The sequence below is a fragment of the Centruroides sculpturatus genome, unplaced genomic scaffold (genome assembly GCF_000671375.1).
Source record: "Centruroides sculpturatus isolate CEXI.00-Female unplaced genomic scaffold, Cexi_2.0 scaffold375, whole genome shotgun sequence".
Classification (NCBI taxonomy): domain Eukaryota; kingdom Metazoa; phylum Arthropoda; class Arachnida; order Scorpiones; family Buthidae; genus Centruroides; species Centruroides sculpturatus.
The window spans coordinates 598981-617698 of NW_019384589.1; the positions used below are offsets into that span (position 1 = coordinate 598981).

The 18718-nt window shown below is 34.2% G+C and overlaps 3 protein-coding genes across 3 annotated transcripts; 2 read left to right on the forward strand and 1 right to left on the reverse strand.

Annotated features, from left to right (window-relative positions):
* The first annotated feature begins 2021 nt into the window (after positions 1-2021).
* Positions 2022-6669, forward strand: LOC111624709. The gene has a single exon (XM_023367617.1). It carries the CDS (start codon positions 2629-2631, stop codon positions 6667-6669), a length of 4041 nt encoding a protein of 1346 aa, XP_023223385.1. The 5' UTR covers positions 2022-2628.
* Positions 6670-10580: 3911 nt separating this feature from the next.
* Positions 10581-15109, forward strand: LOC111624721. Its single transcript, XM_023367637.1, has one exon. It carries the CDS (start codon positions 10883-10885, stop codon positions 15107-15109), a length of 4227 nt encoding a protein of 1408 aa, XP_023223405.1. The 5' UTR covers positions 10581-10882.
* Positions 15110-15521: 412 nt separating this feature from the next.
* On the reverse strand, positions 15522-17463 carry LOC111624710 (probable glutamate receptor). The gene is made up of 7 exons (XM_023367618.1): positions 17449-17463; positions 17281-17360; positions 17108-17195; positions 16878-17036; positions 16261-16411; positions 15915-16144; positions 15522-15785 (listed from the first exon to the last, which is right to left on the reverse strand). Exons 1-7 carry the CDS (start codon positions 17461-17463, stop codon positions 15522-15524), a joined length of 987 nt encoding a protein of 328 aa, XP_023223386.1.
* Positions 17464-18718: the final 1255 nt, after the last annotated feature.

Consider the following 18718-nt stretch of genomic DNA (forward strand, 5'->3'; position numbering starts at 1 on the left):
CCGTATTCCAAGCCAACAATCTTCATTTTTATGTTCAAGTCCACAATCATCCAAGAAAAAATAATCTTCTGCATTGGCGCAGGTTGTTATTTGCTAATTGAACCTTGCAATTTGACAGTATAATCAACGTTGAAAGGATTCTTCTAAGATTATCACACGGATAGGAAGAGGAAGATGAAGAAGAGTGTTAGGATAAGGCACGTGTAATCTGCCAAAGGAAAATACATCTCGGAAGGACATTTAATGGGAAAATGGCACCTATTTGGGTGCTAATTTATAGAGAATTATGACAGCATCAGTTTACAAAAATGAATTATTAATTAATTCTCTTAAAGTGCATTTTTTAATGGGTACGAGAATTAAATACACCTGCTACTTATCGACATCCTTCACTATAATGATCTAAAGTGTCAGAATTATCTAAAATATTACACTGTTTATTGATATAATTAAATATAATTGAATTACAAATTTTAATCATTTCTAATGTAAAAATAAAAACACTTATATCGTATTTAAACTTTTACAATTAACCTCCATATATAGTATTTTTCAGCATATAGGGCGTAGTTTTTTTTTAAAAATTCTTGTGAGAAATAAGGAGGCGCATTATACATGGGAAGTAACATAACTTTTTCTTTTGTGTATTTCACTTCAACTAAATAACTGAAACAATTCAAATTAAAATATTTTATTAAAATTTTATATCTAAATGATAATGGCAACAGTAAAAGAATGATCACTGTGTAATTATTATGCACTGATGTTTCATTTTGCCATAAGCAGTATAATTGGTATAATTTGATAGATTAGTTAATAAAATAAATTTCAGTGTTTTATATATCAACGTTTAACAGTACGATTATACGTTAATTCTATTACAAAAGCTACAATAGAAAATCCATATCCGGCCTCGAGAAGAATTAAACAACTTAAGACGTCGTCAATAGATAAAGGATGAAAATTGTCTTTAGCAATTTCTTTTGTAGACGGTGGAATAATCTCTGTCACCAACTTCTCGATAATACCGGTGTCTCTCATCCATCCAAATCTAAAAATAAGCAAGAAAAATATGTATATGTAACATATTACTTTTCATGTAAGAAATTAGGATCGTTAGAATTATAAGAAGAAGAAGAAGAAGGCATAGCTGATTTTATGGCTGAAATATGTAATGACACGTTGCATGAAAAACATTTGTCATGTATTGAAAGAAATTGTATAGTGTCAGTGTCTATAAGCAAACAACAAAATGTATCGACAAATCAAACTACATTTTGCGTTTCTTACACAATATAATTTTTTATTATTAAATAAACACGAAAAAAATATTCGTATGCTTTGAGCGTCATAACTACTCATAAAATTTCCTTAGAAATCGTAAAAAAAATAATAAAGATTAATAATACTTTTACGTTCCTGGCTGTTATACATAACAGAGGGCAAGTATAGCGATTGGTCAAAAAATGAGTTACAAGACCTTTACATTTTTGGATTTAGGACACCTTAAAACATCAAAAAATGCGAAAAAAGTTTATGTGCTTTTTCTATATCAGTGAACGTTAGTGTATGTGTGTGTGTTTGTGTGTGGGTGTGGGGGAAAAGAATCATTTGATTCACTGTTTCGAAGCCTAATAACTCATGTGCTTTTCGTCGAAAATTTATGAACATTTGTAGGGAGATATAACCATTAAAAAGTGGATGGTGGGGTGATGGATGTAGCCACCCCGCGGATATTATGTTGTTTTTTGTTATTTTCATATTTATGTTTTATAAATTTATTATTGTTTGAATACTCCATAATTTAATTATATCTAGCTTTTTTTATACGTTTTTTTCTACAACTGTAATTACTTAAATTATTAATAAACTAGCAGGTGGGCCCGGCGTTGCTCGGGCAAAAGTAACGATGAACAATGAACAGCTCAAGAAAAAGATTATGAAGAAGTAAAGGAAAAATATATTCAAGCACGATCCAAATTATCATCATTAATCGACGAAAAGGCTCCAATAACAGAGGCATCAACACAGGCATCACCGAGACAGTCGAATGCATCATTTGAAGGGCAGGCAATCTCCGCGTCGATAAAATTACCAAAAATTGAACTACCAACATTTGACGGAGATTATTTAGAATGGATCAAGTTCAAAGACTTATTTTCAGCAATAGTGCATAACAATGCAACTTTAACAAACGCACAAAAACTTCATTACCTTAAATCAGTTTTAAAGGGAGAAGCTGAACAACTCCTACACTCCATTGAAGTCAGTGATGGTAATTATACAGAAGCATGGAAGATACTGCAAGATAGATATGAAAATGAACGACAGATTATTAACAGTCATCTTAAGGCTCTTTTTCAACAGCCACGTGCAAGGACTGATTCGGCGAGTGAAATCAAACGACTGCTAGACACTACTGTAAAACATGTCAGAGCATTAGCAGTGTTAAAATTGCCGACAGATCATTGGGATCACATTTTGGTTTATACATTAAGCAACAAACTCGATGATGAAACAAGAAAACAGTGGGAATTAAAGGCTACAACGACTACATTTCCTACATTCAATGAGTTGAAGCAATTTCTGGAGCAGAGATATCGTGCTCTAGAGATTTCCGTGAGCAATATGTGGAAACAAAGAACACAACAAAACATAGGAAAACTATCAAATACACTCAAAGCTCATAGTGTGACCGTTTTAAGTTGCCCAGTTTGCAAGGAGGCACATCATGTTTTTTACTGTCCAGCGTTCCAGAAACAGAACGTGAAAACTCGTAAGGTCACTATCAAGAATGCTGGACTCTGTTTTAACTGTTTTAAGGGTAATCACTCAGTGAAAGACTGTAAATCTACATCTACATGCAAGCATTGTCGTAAGAAACATAACACCATGCTACATGAAGACGAATCTCCCGCTCAAGTTTCAGCATCAAACGCAGCATCTTCTTGTATAACAGCGAATTGCAACACTAGTGAAGTGATTATTACACACCACGCATCTGAAACTCAACAAAAAACTGTCTTGTTAGCGACGGCAGTGGTAAATGTGATTGACTCGTTTGGAACCAAACATAAAGCTAGACTACTACTAGATAATGGATCGCAGTCATCATTTGTTAGTGAAGCGTTTGTACAAAGAACAAGATTGCCGCGAGAAACTGGAAAATTAAGAGTTATAGGTCTGGGTCAAACAGATTCTGGAGTTACGAAGGGTATAGTGAAGCTACAACTTCAGTCGATATATGACCAGTTCTCTTTACAAATTAACGCATTCGTATTGCCGAAGCTTACAGGTATTCTCCCAGCAGTAAAGGTTAACATTTCAGACTGGAAGCATATTAAGAATATAGATCTAGCAGACTCAGCATTCAACAAGCCTCGTGAAATAGACATTCTATTAGGAGCAGATTATTATCATGATGTCTTAACATCCACGCCAATAGTGAAGGAGTCAAACCGTCCTTATTTACAGCTCACAAGGTTTGGATGGGTAGTCTCAGGTCCTGTGGGTCAGCAACTTGAAGACAAGGTGATCTGCAACTTTGTTACGTGTAACACAGATAAAATACTAAAACAATTTTGGGAAATCGAAGAGGTAGAAGCTACACAAAAAATGTCGGCAGAAGAAACAAAATGTGAAGAACATTTTCAAAAAACTCATCGAAGACAAGAAAATGGACGCTATTCAGTCTCATTTCCCTTTAGGGAAGAAAGACCAACGTTAGGAGACTCCAAGCAAATGGCATTTCGTCGGCTTCAGGCATTAGAAAGAAGACTAGAAAAGGATCCGTACATTCGTACTCAATACAATGATTTCATGAAGGAGTATGAAAATAAACACCACATGTCTGAAGTCTCAACTACTGAAGAGTGTTACTATATACCTCATCATTGCGTCATACGAGAAAGCAGCGAAACCACGAAGCTCCGTGTAGTTTTTGATGCCTCAGCCAAGTCATCGAACAATAAATCACTAAATGAACAAATCTGTGTGGGACCTAAAATCCAAGATGATATATTTGAAATCTTGCTTCGTTTCCGTACGTGGAAGATTGCTATATCGGCAGACATAGAAAAGATGTTCAGACAGATATCTATGAACAATGAGGATAGAAGATGGCAACGCATTTTGTGGAGATCATCACCAGAATTGCCAGTGAAAGAATATGAACTGAACACAGTAACGTATGGTACCACATCTGGTCCGTATTTAGCTACAAGGACCTTGAAACAACTGTCGATCGATGAAAGAGAACATTTTCCTGAAGCGTCGACAGTGGTTGAACGTGACTTCTACGTGGACGATTTAATGACAGGTAGAGACGAAGGCCAGGAGGCAGTTTATTTGTGTCAACAGCTTACAGAGATGCTAAATAAAGGACAATTTTATCTTCGCAAGTGGATCTCAAATGACAGGACAGTGATATCAGCCTTACAACAATCTGAGAGTACTGACAATCATCACATTAAGGTATCTGACTTAACGAAGGCCTTAGGTCTTAATTGGAACACTAAGGAAGATATATTTTACTTCGTGTTATGTAAATTCTCTAGTCAACCACCTACAAAACGTACTGTAATTTCAGACATCGCACGACTATTTGATCCATTGGGTTGGTTAGCACCAGTCACAATCAAGGCCAAAATGATGCTCCAACGCCTTTGGACAATTGGAACAACATGGGATGAATTGCTACCTACAGTCATTGCAGAACAATGGAAAGGCTTTAGGGCTGAACTTCAAACATTAACAGAAATAAAAATACCACGTCATGCTATTGACAGAAAATATCCACTTCAACTGCATGGGTTTGCTGACGCATCTGAACGAGCTTATGCTGCTGTCGTGTACAGCAGGCAACGAATTCAGGGAGAAATTGTAATCAAGATACTCTGTGCAAAGACTAAAGTGGCTCCATTGAAGGTTGTGACTCTTCCTAGATTAGAACTCTGTGCTATACAACTCTTAGCTAAGCTAATGCATCGAGTGAATCAACAATTGCAAATAAATAAAGAAGACGTTTTCGCTTGGTCAGATTCAACTATAGCTTTGTCTTGGATTAAAAGTGAGCCTAGAAATTGGAAAACTTTCGTGGCAAACCGAGTAAGTGAGATTCAGACTTATCTTCCTCCACAACACTGGAAGCACGTTAAATCCAAAGATAATCCTGCAGACTATGCGTCACGTGGGCTTAACCCAGCTACGTTAAACTCGTGTGATCAATGGTGGAATGGACCAAAGTTTCTTTACGATGAGGAGGTAACTTGGAAGGTAAATACAATCAATTATTATGATGTTCAAGAAGAAAGAAAGAAGACAACGGTCGCTTTCACAGGCAAAACTGAGATTGAAGATCCTTTGAATATAAGAAAATCATCTTCATGGTTAAAACTTCAACGCATCCTTGCTTATTGCAGAAGATTTATCAACAACTGTAAGAAAGAAAAGAAAAACAGACAAATAGGACAGTTAACTCCAACAGAAACAAAACATTCAGCGATCTGCATTATTCGACATGTACAGCAGGTTTGCTTTAGAGATGTTTTTGAAGCAATTAAAACAAATAACTCAAAGCACAGATTACGCGCACTCGCACCATTTGTTGATGAGCAGTGCTGTCTTCGAGTTGGAGGTAGACTGCAGAATGCAAATATCAGTTTTGATGCAAAACATCCACTACTGTTACCAGAGAAACACCATCTCACAAAAATCATCGTGCAATATTTTCACAAGTTGCTGCTTCATCCGAGCATTAATCTTTTGATAGCTCAAATTCGACAACTGTTCTGGATTCCGCATACTCGAACTTCAGTAAAGAGGTATACTAAAGACTGTATGGCTTGTTTTCGAGATCGAGCTTCGGAAGAAAGTCAACAAATGGGTGTCCTTCCACAATATCGTGTTCAGCAACTGCGACCTTTTTCGAAGGTTGGAATAGATTACGCAGGACCATTTCCTATTAAGGTGTCACATGGAAGAACAACAAAACACTGGAAATCATATTTAGCGTTATTTATCTGTATGGCTACAAAAGCAGTCCATCTTGAAGTCGTAAGTGATTTAACAACTGCAGCTTTTATAGCAGCTTTGAGAAGGTTTACTTCAAGAAGAGGTAAGCCCACTGATATATTTAGTGACAATGGCACAAACTTTGTCGGTGCTAACAATGAGCTTCGGGAGTTACTGCAATTTTTGAATAAAGACAGTACTAAACAGGAAGTTATTTCAACTAGTTGTAATCAAGGTATAAACTGGCACTTTATTCCTCCTCATTCCCCACATTTTGGCGGATTATGGGAATTAAATATCAAATCTGCTAAGAAACATATGATAAGAATCATAGGCAATCAAATTCTTACTTATGAAGAATTAACTACTGTGTTTAATAAAATTGAGGCTTGTTTGAATTCGCGACCTCTGACACTAATCAGTGAAGATCCAAATGAACTATCAGCATTAACTCCAGCGCACTTCCTTCTTGGGGAAGACCTAACTTCTTTACCAGAACCTGATCTTCAGCATATTAAGTTGAATCGATTATCCCGATGGCAGTTACTCCAGCGCATGGTGCAAGACATTTGGAAACGTTGGCATTTAGAGTACCTGAGCCAACTACAAAATAGACCAAAATGGGCAGAAAAAAGAAGAANATCATTGTTTATTTAACAGAATCTAAATTAATCATGTACAGGTTAACCAACTCGCATAATCAACCCGCCTACACTCTGATTTAATCTTTAATTAAAGTCGTAATTTCTAAGTAAAATAGTCATTTCTTTACGTTAATTTAAAAAAAGTGTATTGAAATAATCATTAAATTTAATTGAAATTTAAAAATTTAATAGTTTTATAATGATTAAATTCCTAAAAACATTAACAAATAGTAAGTGTGTAACAAGACTTTCCATACTATTACAGTTTACTTTTTTACCTAAAGAGAGACCCAGAGGGCTTAAACCTCTTAAACTTGTAATAAATTAAGAAATTTAAATGTTACAACATTACTTATATACAATATTTAAGAGTCTATTCTTAATTCACAGTAGTACAGGGATGACTCTTGGTTTGTACGTTCTAAATTGAGTATACCTAATATCTCTTCTAGTTACGTTGTCTTCACCTTTTTTTAACATTAAATGCTATAGTTTTTGCCGTGTTATTGTTATTTTTAAATAGGATTATTAATGTAGAATTATATCTGATGGTGGCTACTTTATCTTCATTGTGTTTGTTGTATTCTCCCATCCTGCTGGAGATTCATCCATTTTGACGCTATCCAGATATTTTTGAGTAAAGTATTAATTTGTAGCTTCCTGCAAACAGTTTTGACAAGAAACATTTCTATATTATAGCTGTCATTAGTTGTTAAAGTGGGTGAACGAAGTCGTTCCCCCCCCCACAAACAGACATAAACACACAATAACACCCAAGCATAAATATTTAAACAACAACGTTTTTAAAGATATTCATAATAATTTAACATTATTTAACATAATAATGACATTAAACATTGTTCTGAGAACAATTTAAATGGAAACTTTTTAAAGTTAGTTTCTACTTTCGATCGTTGGATAGTAAAATTAATTACTTTCTCTGTTACTAATGATAGAAACAGCTCTTATGTAAATGAATTTTAAGGTCATTTAAAATAGAGTAAGATTGAAAAGTTTAAATATAACTTGCCAAGAATTCATTCTAATAAAGTTTTAAACATTTTAAAAACTTCAGAGAGAAAAAGTAATTTTTAAAAATATTTTTAATTGGTAACTCGTCTTAAAAGTAAAAATAAAAGCATTAAGATAACAACAAGAATGACCTCAAGAAATAAAGAAAAAAGAAAGATTAAGTAACATATGAGCACCCTTATACGAAGTTGATACGAGGAAAATTCTCCTCAATAAAAGGTGCAAAATTCAGCTTAATTCCAAAAACAGTATGGAGACATATAAACACGTGTAAACACTAAGTATTGATATAAAATATATAAACGTTCCCTATGATCGTTCAGTAGTTAAAACATTGTAGTGCTGAATCATCACCAAATAAAGCTGCATCATTTGTACAATTACTTTCGACGAAGCTAAGTGTTAGAAAGACCGATTACCTCATGTGGAAGATGAAAACTTCCACTAAATCCACAGCATCATCCATCATGAATTCCTTCGAGTGTATGGAGTATTCATCATCTTCAAGATGATGAATACTCCATACAACTTGATGAATGTATGAATACTCCATACATTCTTGAAGTCCGTATTCCAAGCCAACAATCTTCATTTTTATGTTCAAGTCCACAATCATCCAAGAAAAAATAATCTTCTGCATTGGCCCAGGTTGTTATTTGCTAATTGAACCTTGCAATTTGAGAGTATAATCAACGTTGAAAGGATTCTTCTAAGATTATCACACGGATAGGAAGAGGAAGATGAAGAAGAGTGTTAGGATAAGGCACGTGTAATCTGCCAAAGGAAAATACATCTCGGAAGGACATTTAATGGGAAAATGGCACCTATTTGGGTGCTAATTTATAGAGAATTATGACAGCATCAGTTTACAAAAATGAATTATTAATTAATTCTCTTAAAGTGCATTTTTTAATGGGTACGAGAATTAAATACACCTGCTACTTATCGACATCCTTCACTATAATGATCTAAAGTGTCAGAATTATCTAAAATATTACACTGTTTATTGATATAATTAAATATAATTGAATTACAAATTTTAATCATTTCTAATGTAAAAATAAAAACACTTATATCGTATTTAAACTTTTACAATTAACCTCCATATATAGTATTTTTCAGCATATAGGGCGTAGTTTTTTTTTAAAAATTCTTGTGAGAAATAAGGAGGCGCATTATACATGGGAAGTAACATAACTTTTTCTTTTGTGTATTTCACTTCAACTAAATAACTGAAACAATTCAAATTAAAATATTTTATTAAAATTTTATATCTAAATGATAATGGCAACAGTAAAAGAATGATCACTGTGTAATTATTATGCACTGATGTTTCATTTTGCCATAAGCAGTATAATTGGTATAATTTGATAGATTAGTTAATAAAATAAATTTCAGTGTTTTATATATCAACGTTTAACAGTACGATTATACGTCAATTCTATTACAAAAGCTACAATAGAAAATCCATATCCGGCCGCGAGAAGAATTAAACAACTTAAGACGTCGTCAATAGATAAAGGATGAAAATTGTCTTTAGCAATTTCTTTTGTAGACGGTGGAATAATCTCTGTCACCAACTTCTCGATAATACCGGTGTCTCTCATCCATCCAAATCTAAAAATAAGCAAGAAAAATATGTATATGTAACATATTACTTTTCATGTAAGAAATTAGGATCGTTAGAATTATAAGAAGAAGAAGAAGAAGGCATAGCTGATTTTATGGCTGAAATATGTAATGACACGTTGCATAAAAAACATTTGTCATGTATTGAAAGAAATTGTATAGTGTCAGTGTCTATAAGCAAACAACAAAATGTATCGACAAATCAAACTACATTTTGCGTTTCTTACACAATATAATTTTTTATTATTAAATAAACACGAAAAAAATATTCGTATGCTTTGAGCGTCATAACTACTCATAAAATTTCCTTAGAAATCGTAAAAAAAATAATAAAGATTAATAATACTTTTACGTTCCTGGCTGTTATACATAACAGAGGGCAAGTATAGCGATTGGTCAAAAAATGAGTTACAAGACCTTTACATTTTTGGATTTAGGACACCTTAAAACATCAAAAAATGCGAAAAAAGTTTATGTGCTTTTTCTATATCAGTGAACGTTAGTGTATGTGTGTGTGTTTGTGTGTGGGTGTGGGGGAAAAGAATCATTTGATTCACTGTTTCGAAGCCTAATAACTCATGTGCTTTTCGTCGAAAATTTATGAACATTTGTAGGGAGATATAACCATTAAAAAGTGGATGGTGGGGTGATGGATGTAGCCATCCCGCGGATATTATGTTTTTTTTTGTTATTTTCATATTTATGTTTTATAAATTTATTATTGTTTGAATACTCCATAATTTAATTATATCTAGCTTTTTTTATACGTTTTTTTCTACAACTGTAATTACTTAAATTATTAATAAACTAGCAGGTGGGCCCGGCGTTGCTCGGGCAAAAGTAACGATGAACAATGAACAGCTCAAGAAAAAGATTATGAAGAAGTAAAGGAAAAATATATTCAAGCACGATCCAAATTATCATCATTAATCGACGAAAAGGCTCCAATAACAGAGGCATCAACACAGGCATCACCGAGACAGTCGAATGCATCATTTGAAGGGCAGGCAATCTCCGCGTCGATAAAATTACCAAAAATTGAACTACCAACATTTAACGGAGATTATTTAGAATGGATCAAGTTTAAAGACTTATTTTCAGCAATAGTGCATAACAATGCAACTTTAACAAACGTACAAAAACTTCATTATCTTAAATCAGTTTTAAAGGGAGAAGCTGAACAACTCCTACACTCCATTGAAGTCAGTGATGGTAATTATACAGAAGCATGGAAGATACTGCAAGATAGATATGAAAACGAACGACAGATTATTAACAGTCATCTTAAGGCTCTTTTTCAACAGCCACGTGCAAGGACTGATTCAGCGAGTGAAATCAAACGACTGCTAGACACTACTGTAAAACATGTCAGAGCATTAGCAGTGTTAAAATTGCCGACAGATCATTGGGATCACATTTTGGTTTATACGTTAAGCAACAAACTTGATGATGAAACAAGAAAACAGTGGGAATTAAAGGCTACAACGACTACATTTCCTACATTCAATGAGTTGAAGCAATTTCTGGAGCAGAGATATCGTGCTCTAGAGATTTCCGTGAGCAATATGTGGAAACAAAGAACACAACAAAACATAGGAAAACTATCAAATACACTCAAAGCTCATAGTGTGACCGTTTTAAGTTGCCCAGTTTGCAAGGAGGCACATCATGTTTTTTACTGTCCAGCGTTCCAGAAACAGAACGTGAAAACTCGTAAGGTCACTATCAAGAATGCTGGACTCTGTTTTAACTGTTTTAAGGGTAATCACTCAGTGAAAGACTGTAAATCTACATCTACATGCAAGCATTGTCGTAAGAAACATAACACCATGCTACATGAAGACGAATCTCCCGCTCAAGTTTCAGCATCAAACGCAGCATCTTCTTGTATAACAGCGAATTGCAACACTAGTGAAGTGATTATTACACACCACGCATCTGAAACTCAACAAAAAACTGTCTTGTTAGCGACGGCAGTGGTAAATGTGATTGACTCGTTTGGAACCAAACATAAAGCTAGACTACTACTAGATAATGGATCGCAGTCATCATTTGTTAGTGAAGCGTTTGTACAAAGAACAAGATTGCCGCGAGAAACTGGAAAATTAAGAGTTATAGGTCTGGGTCAAACAGATTCTGGAGTTACGAAGGGTATAGTGAAGCTACAACTTCAGTCGATATATGACCAGTTCTCTTTACAAATTAACGCATTCGTATTGCCGAAGCTTACAGGTATTCTCCCAGCAGTAAAGGTTAACATTTCAGACTGGAAGCATATTAAGAATATAGATCTAGCAGACTCAGCATTCAACAAGCCTCGTGAAATAGACATTCTATTAGGAGCAGATTATTATCATGATGTCTTAACATCCACGCCAATAGTGAAGGAGTCAAACCGTCCTTATTTACAGCTCACAAGGTTTGGATGGGTAGTCTCAGGTCCTGTGGGTCAGCAACTTGAAGACAAGGTGATCTGCAACTTTGTTACGTGTAACACAGATAAAATACTAAAACAATTTTGGGAAATCGAAGAGGTAGAAGCTACACAAAAAATGTCGGCAGAAGAAACAAAATGTGAAGAACATTTTCAAAAAACTCATCGAAGACAAGAAAATGGACGCTATTCAGTCTCATTTCCCTTTAGGGAAGAAAGACCAACGTTAGGAGACTCCAAGCAGATGGCATTTCGTCGGCTTCAGGCATTGGAAAGAAGACTAGAAAAGGATCCGTACATTCGTACTCAATACAATGATTTCATGAAAGAGTATGAAAATAAGCACCACATGTCTGAAGTCTCGACTACTGAAGAGTGTTATTATATACCTCATCATTGCGTCATACGAGAAAGCAGCGAAACCACGAAGCTCCGTGTAGTTTTTGATGCCTCAGCCAAGTCATCGAACAATAAATCACTAAATGAACAAATCTGTGTGGGACCTAAAATCCAAGATGATATATTTGAAATCTTGCTTCGTTTCCGTACGTGGAAGATTGCTATATCGGCAGACATAGAAAAGATGTTCAGACAGATATCTATGAACAATGAGGATAGAAGATGGCAACGCATTTTGTGGAGATCATCACCAGAATTGCCAGTGAAAGAATATGAACTGAACACAGTAACGTATGGTACCACATCTGGTCCGTATTTAGCTACCAGGACCTTGAAACAACTGTCGATCGATGAAAGAGAACATTTTCCTGAAGCGTCGACAGTGGTTGAACGTGACTTCTACGTGGACGATTTAATGACAGGTAGAGACGAAGGCCAGGAGGCAGTTTATTTGTGTCAACAGCTTACAGAGATGCTAAATAAAGGACAATTTTATCTTCGCAAGTGGATCTCAAATGACAGGACAGTGATATCAGCCTTACAACAATCTGAGAGTACTGACAATCATCACATTAAGGTATCTGACTTAACGAAGGCCTTAGGTCTTAATTGGAACACTAAGGAAGATATATTTTACTTCGTGTTATGTAAATTCTCTAGTCAACCACCTACAAAACGTACTGTAATTTCAGACATCGCACGACTATTTGATCCATTGGGTTGGTTAGCACCAGTCACAATCAAGGCCAAAATGATGCTCCAACGCCTTTGGACAATTGGAACAACATGGGATGAATTGCTACCTACAGTCATTGCAGAACAATGGAAAGGCTTTAGGGCTGAACTTCAAACATTAACAGAAATAAAAATACCACGTCATGCTATTGACAGAAAATATCCACTTCAACTGCATGGGTTTGCTGACGCATCTGAACGAGCTTATGCTGCTGTCGTGTACAGCAGGCAACGAATTCAGGGAGAAATTGTAATCAAGATACTCTGTGCAAAGACTAAAGTGGCTCCATTGAAGGTTGTGACTCTTCCTAGATTAGAACTCTGTGCTATACAACTCTTAGCTAAGCTAATGCATCGAGTGAATCAACAATTGCAAATAAATAAAGAAGACATTTTCGCTTGGTCAGATTCAACTATAGCTTTGTCTTGGATTAAAAGTGAGCCTAGAAATTGGAAAACTTTCGTGGCAAACCGAGTAAGTGAGATTCAGACTTATCTTCCTCCACAACACTGGAAGCACGTTAAATCCAAAGATAATCCTGCAGACTATGCGTCACGTGGGCTTAACCCAGCTACGTTAAACTCGTGTGATCAATGGTGGAATGGACCAAAGTTTCTTTACGATGAGGAGGTAACTTGGAAGGTAAATACAATCAATTATTATGATGTTCAAGAAGAAAGAAAGAAGACAACGGTCGCTTTCACAGGCAAAACTGAGATTGAAGATCCTTTGAATATAAGAAAATCATCTTCATGGTTAAAACTTCAACGCATCCTTGCTTATTGCAGAAGATTTATTAACAACTGTAAGAAAGAAAAGAAAAATAGACAAATAGGACAGTTAACTCCAACAGAAACAAAACATTCAGCGATCTGCATTATTCGACATGTACAGCAGGTTTGCTTTAGAGATGTTTTTGAAGCAATTAAAACAAATAACTCAAAGCACAGATTACGCGCACTCGCACCATTTGTTGATGAGCAGTGCTGTCTTCGAGTTGGAGGTAGACTGCAGAATGCAAATATCAGTTTTGATGCAAAACATCCACTACTATTACCAGAGAAACACCATCTCACAAAAATCATCGTGCAATATTTTCACAAGTTGCTGCTTCATCCGAGCATTAATCTTTTGATAGCTCAAATTCGACAACTGTTCTGGATTCCGCATACTCGAACTTCAGTAAAGAGGTATACTAAAGACTGTATGGCTTGTTTTCGAGATCGAGCTTCGGAAGAAAGTCAACAAATGGGTGTCCTTCCACAATATCGTGTTCAGCAACTGCGACCTTTTTCGAAGGTTGGAATAGATTACGCAGGACCATTTCCTATTAAGGTGTCACATGGAAGAACAACAAAACACTGGAAATCATATTTAGCGTTATTTATCTGTATGGCTACAAAAGCAGTCCATCTTGAAGTCGTAAGTGATTTAACAACTGCAGCTTTTATAGCAGCTTTGAGAAGGTTTACTTCAAGAAGAGGTAAGCCCACTGATATATTTAGTGACAATGGCACAAACTTTGTCGGTGCTAACAATGAGCTTCGGGAGTTACTGCAATTTTTGAATAAAGACAGTACTAAACAGGAAGTTATTTCAACTAGTTGTAATCAAGGTATAAACTGGCACTTTATTCCTCCTCATTCCCCACATTTTGGCGGATTATGGGAATCAAATATCAAATCTGCTAAGAAACATATGAGAAGAATCATAGGCAATCAAATTCTTACTTATGAAGAATTAACCACTGTATTTAATCAAATTGAAGCTTGTTTGAATTCGCGACCTCTGACACCAATCAGTGAAGATCCAAATGAACTATCAGCATTAACTCCAGCGCACTTCCTTCTTGGGGAAGCCCTAACTTCTTTACCAGAACCTGATCTTCAGCATATTAAGTTGAATCGATTATCCCGATGGCAGTTACTCCAGCGCATGGTGCAAGACATTTGGAAACGTTGGCATTTGGAGTACCTGAGCCAACTACAAAATAGACCAAAATGGACAGAAAAAAGAAGAAACCTGCAGTACAATGATTTAGTTCTTGTCAAAGAAAAGAATATACCACATACAAAGTGGATTTTGGCTAGAATTATAAAAACTCACCCTGGTAAGGATGGACATGTCAGAGTTGTCGACATAAAAACAAAAGACGGATTATTTACTCGAAACATCAATCAGCTATGTAGATTGCCTGAAAACTCAAGTAATCTTGAAATCTAGGGATTTCAAGGTGGGCAGAATGGATGGTGGGGTGATGGATGTCGCCACCCCGCAGATATTAAGCATAAACACAAAGATCATTTATTACGTAACAAAAAGATTAATGATTAAAATTTAACAGAATCAAAGGGTATGAATGTACAGAGATACAGGGGGTCTTGTCTATCTCCAAAACGGTCAGACTTCATGACGATTTTACTCGTTATTAGCATTCAAAAATTTTTAAATATAACCTATCCTTACACTGAAAATTATGTTTTCTTTTAATTTTATAATAGATATGAATATAAAAATTATTTTTAATAAAATAATAAATTATAAAAATCGATGACAGCCTAAATATTACCATGTAAGTTAAACAACTCGTTGCTAGATTTTTTAAAATAGATTCATTAAGTTCCCTGAACATAACTTACATTTCGTCTACTTCATTTTTAAATTCAAACATCTTTTTTCTTGGATATGACACCATGTAATTCAATAAAATGTCTTTTGAATATGCAAATTTTTCTTCTCCTTTAATTCTAGCCATTGATTCTACTACACTTTTAGAATGGAAAAAAGCATATTTCGTGTCTAGTACACGTTGAAAAGCATCGTCCAAATCAGAAAATAAATTTTCAGGATATTTTCTTAAATGGTCACCAAGAACTTTGACATTTTTCTCATTCGTTTCCTAAAAATAATTCGTCAGAGAATGATCAACTGTTAAATTATGTAAGCAATTTTTTAATAAAAATTTTGAATACTCTCAGATTGTTTGAAAATAAAAAAACACACGATTATGAAATAGAGTTAATTATACCAAGATATAAGTTTCCATGGCCGAATCTTCTGTTGTTCCACAAGAATATTCTCCTTTCATCACAGAATCTGCAAGTTCTTCAATAGTTGTAGGTATCGATTCGTATACAGGATAAGTCATAATGGAGAAGAGAACTCCACAATAACCCGATATGAGGACTACTGTTATTAATAACCAGGCACCAATTGTGATTCTAGTTGTGCTGTTTCTGATGTGACCTATTTTACCACCTGTCAATTATCATTGCAAATTATTAACGTATACTTATTAATTATATCACAATGGCGATTTTTATCCACGTGAATATAGACATTTTTCTTTAAGAAATATGCAGTAGATATATTACCTTGAGATATCAAAGTGGAGAAGAGAAACCAAAATATTTCGTTGATAGGCCATGATTGTTTATCCTTCTGGTTTCGTATCCATTTTTTTGAATGAATTAAATACAGAGCTATTCCTGTTATAATTATAGCAGTAAAAAGTGCTATCCAAACCTAAAATTAAATATTAATACTATATTAAAACACGGAAGAAATACAGTAATTTGAAGTAACGTATTTAATGTAAAGAATTAAAATGAAAGTAAAAACGTGATGTAACGTTTTGGTTTCATTTTAGTTATGTAAAATTATTTAATAAAACAAAAACAGTAAACAATAATGTAACTTGGTTAATTTTCATTAAACATAAACAGTGAAATTGGCATGTTGGTCCAATATTTGCATCTGACGTTGGGAAATTTTTCATGTCATTTTTATATGTCTAGGTTAAAATTGGGTAAAGTTGCTCAAGTCATACCTCATAAGAAAAATCATATATAAATTGTATTATTCATTAAATAACACGCCATCGTCAAATTTTAATTTTTTTTTTTTCAGCAGTATAAGGTGTTTCTGACAATATTTAAGATTCATATATCCACTTATCGCAATAAAAAAATTTGAGTCTTTACAAACTTACCGTAATTGTAAAGGGTCTAAATATAGTTCCTAATTTAGAAACTTGTTTCGGAGAAGAAACAATAAAAATGGCTTCGTCAGTGGCAACAGTAACACAGAAATCCACAACCTTATAACGCTCGTGCGTAATATATAATGAAGTCACACTAAAATCCGCTTCCTAAAATTAAAACGAGATAAATTTAATTTTGTTTGCGAAATGAGGTAATTATTTTGGTTGTTTAACATTACTTCTCGTTGCAGTCTTCCATAAACTCCATTCCATGATCCATTTTCGTCTTCTACACCAACTACTGTTTCAATTTGAACTATTTCGTAACTGAAAAAATGTTTGATTTTTAAGTAAATAAAATTAATATTAGTTTAAGGAAACATAACTTTTAACAAATAGATTAATTTCTTACCTTACACAATTTAATTTATCGAACAATAATTTAATTATGTTTACGTCAACTCCGTCCACAACTTCTTTTTTTTTCTTTGTCTAGGTCAACATAGAATGGCATCTATAACACAAGTATAAAAGTAAGTAAATTAATTAACTTATGTAAACCTTCAAGAAAAAAACTTACCTCAGCTGCAACCATTTTTATTATACTTTCATTTTTACATATTGTACCACCTAATCCAAATTAATGATAAAGATAATTTTAATCAATTATGATGTCAGATCTATCATTTCGGAGTTTAGTAAGTATAAAATGCAAGGAAAAAAACAATGAACTAAACGTAAATAGTGCTGATAATAAATTTAATTTAAACGAATATTTATCGAATTTTTATACTGAATGAGGCATTTAATGTATCATTCACATAAAGTACATTCCATTGTATATACGACGATACCTTTTATATTAGGCATAAAATGTGCTAAAATATATATATTATTCAAGTCTGTATGTTACCTCATGTTTCAAGAATTAAAAGAAAGTCTATAGCATGGTCATAAATAGAAACAGTACATGTGTTATTTTTGAGTTTAAATTAAAAAAAAAAGAACTGTTTTAAGTATAGACATCTGCAGCGTGTAGATACAAACAACAAAACACAGTATATCGTTCTTCTATATACCTCATATTTTGCAGTAAATTAAAGTTATTCATAGCATAAGTAACCATACATACATACATAAAAGAAAGACATCGACCGTTCACGAAAAGTTTAGGCGACAGAAAGTTGGTAAGGGAAAAGGCATGGGAAGAAGGAGGGAGAGGAGATAGACCCAGAGAAATGTACTCCTGAACAGCGTACATTTGGCTACAGTACTCTTTATATTGACGGTGGCATGCAGTTTTAAGGAATCAATCCCGTACTTTCCCGAAGGGTCTAAAAAACCTGAATGTAGCAAACACCAATAATTGAGCGTTGCCAGGAATAGTTAAAGTGTAGATGTTAGTGCCAAATGGCTGTTAGTAGGAAGATATACCTACTTAATACGAACAAAACTGAACGCGATCGTGAATCTTAATATTACTTAACAGCTAGACAGCAAGTGCAAGAAAGCAAACGAATACATGACAAACTAGGCGAGACAAATGAACCCACAGAAATAAATTAGCAAGACACCAATTTTTTTTTATAACATTAACTTACTTACATTCTTAAGTAACCTACCGTAATCTAAAACGTACCTAACCAGACAACTAGAGCAAACACACCCGAATCTAGTTTAACCTAACCTATCTAATATTAACTAATCTAACTTACAACTAGGACTTACTTAAACTAACTGAATTTAACTAATAAAAGACAGGAAATAAGGATTAAAATACAAAATTGAAAGGCAGCTATATATCGACAGTTGAAACAAAGCAAGAGAAAGCTAAGTGATATCCGTGCTCC

Coding starts and splice junctions, on each gene's coding strand:
- LOC111624721 (XM_023367637.1), top strand. CDS start 10,883: ATGTGGAAACAAAGAACACAACAAAACATAGGAAAACTATCAAATACA.
- LOC111624710 (XM_023367618.1), bottom strand. Junction 16,412..16,877: donor TTAGACCCTTTACAATTACG/GTAAGTTTGTAA, acceptor ATTTAATTTTAG/GTTTGGATAGCACTTTTTAC. Junction 16,145..16,260: donor CTCCACTTTGATATCTCAAG/GTAATATATCTA, acceptor GATAATTGACAG/GTGGTAAAATAGGTCACATC.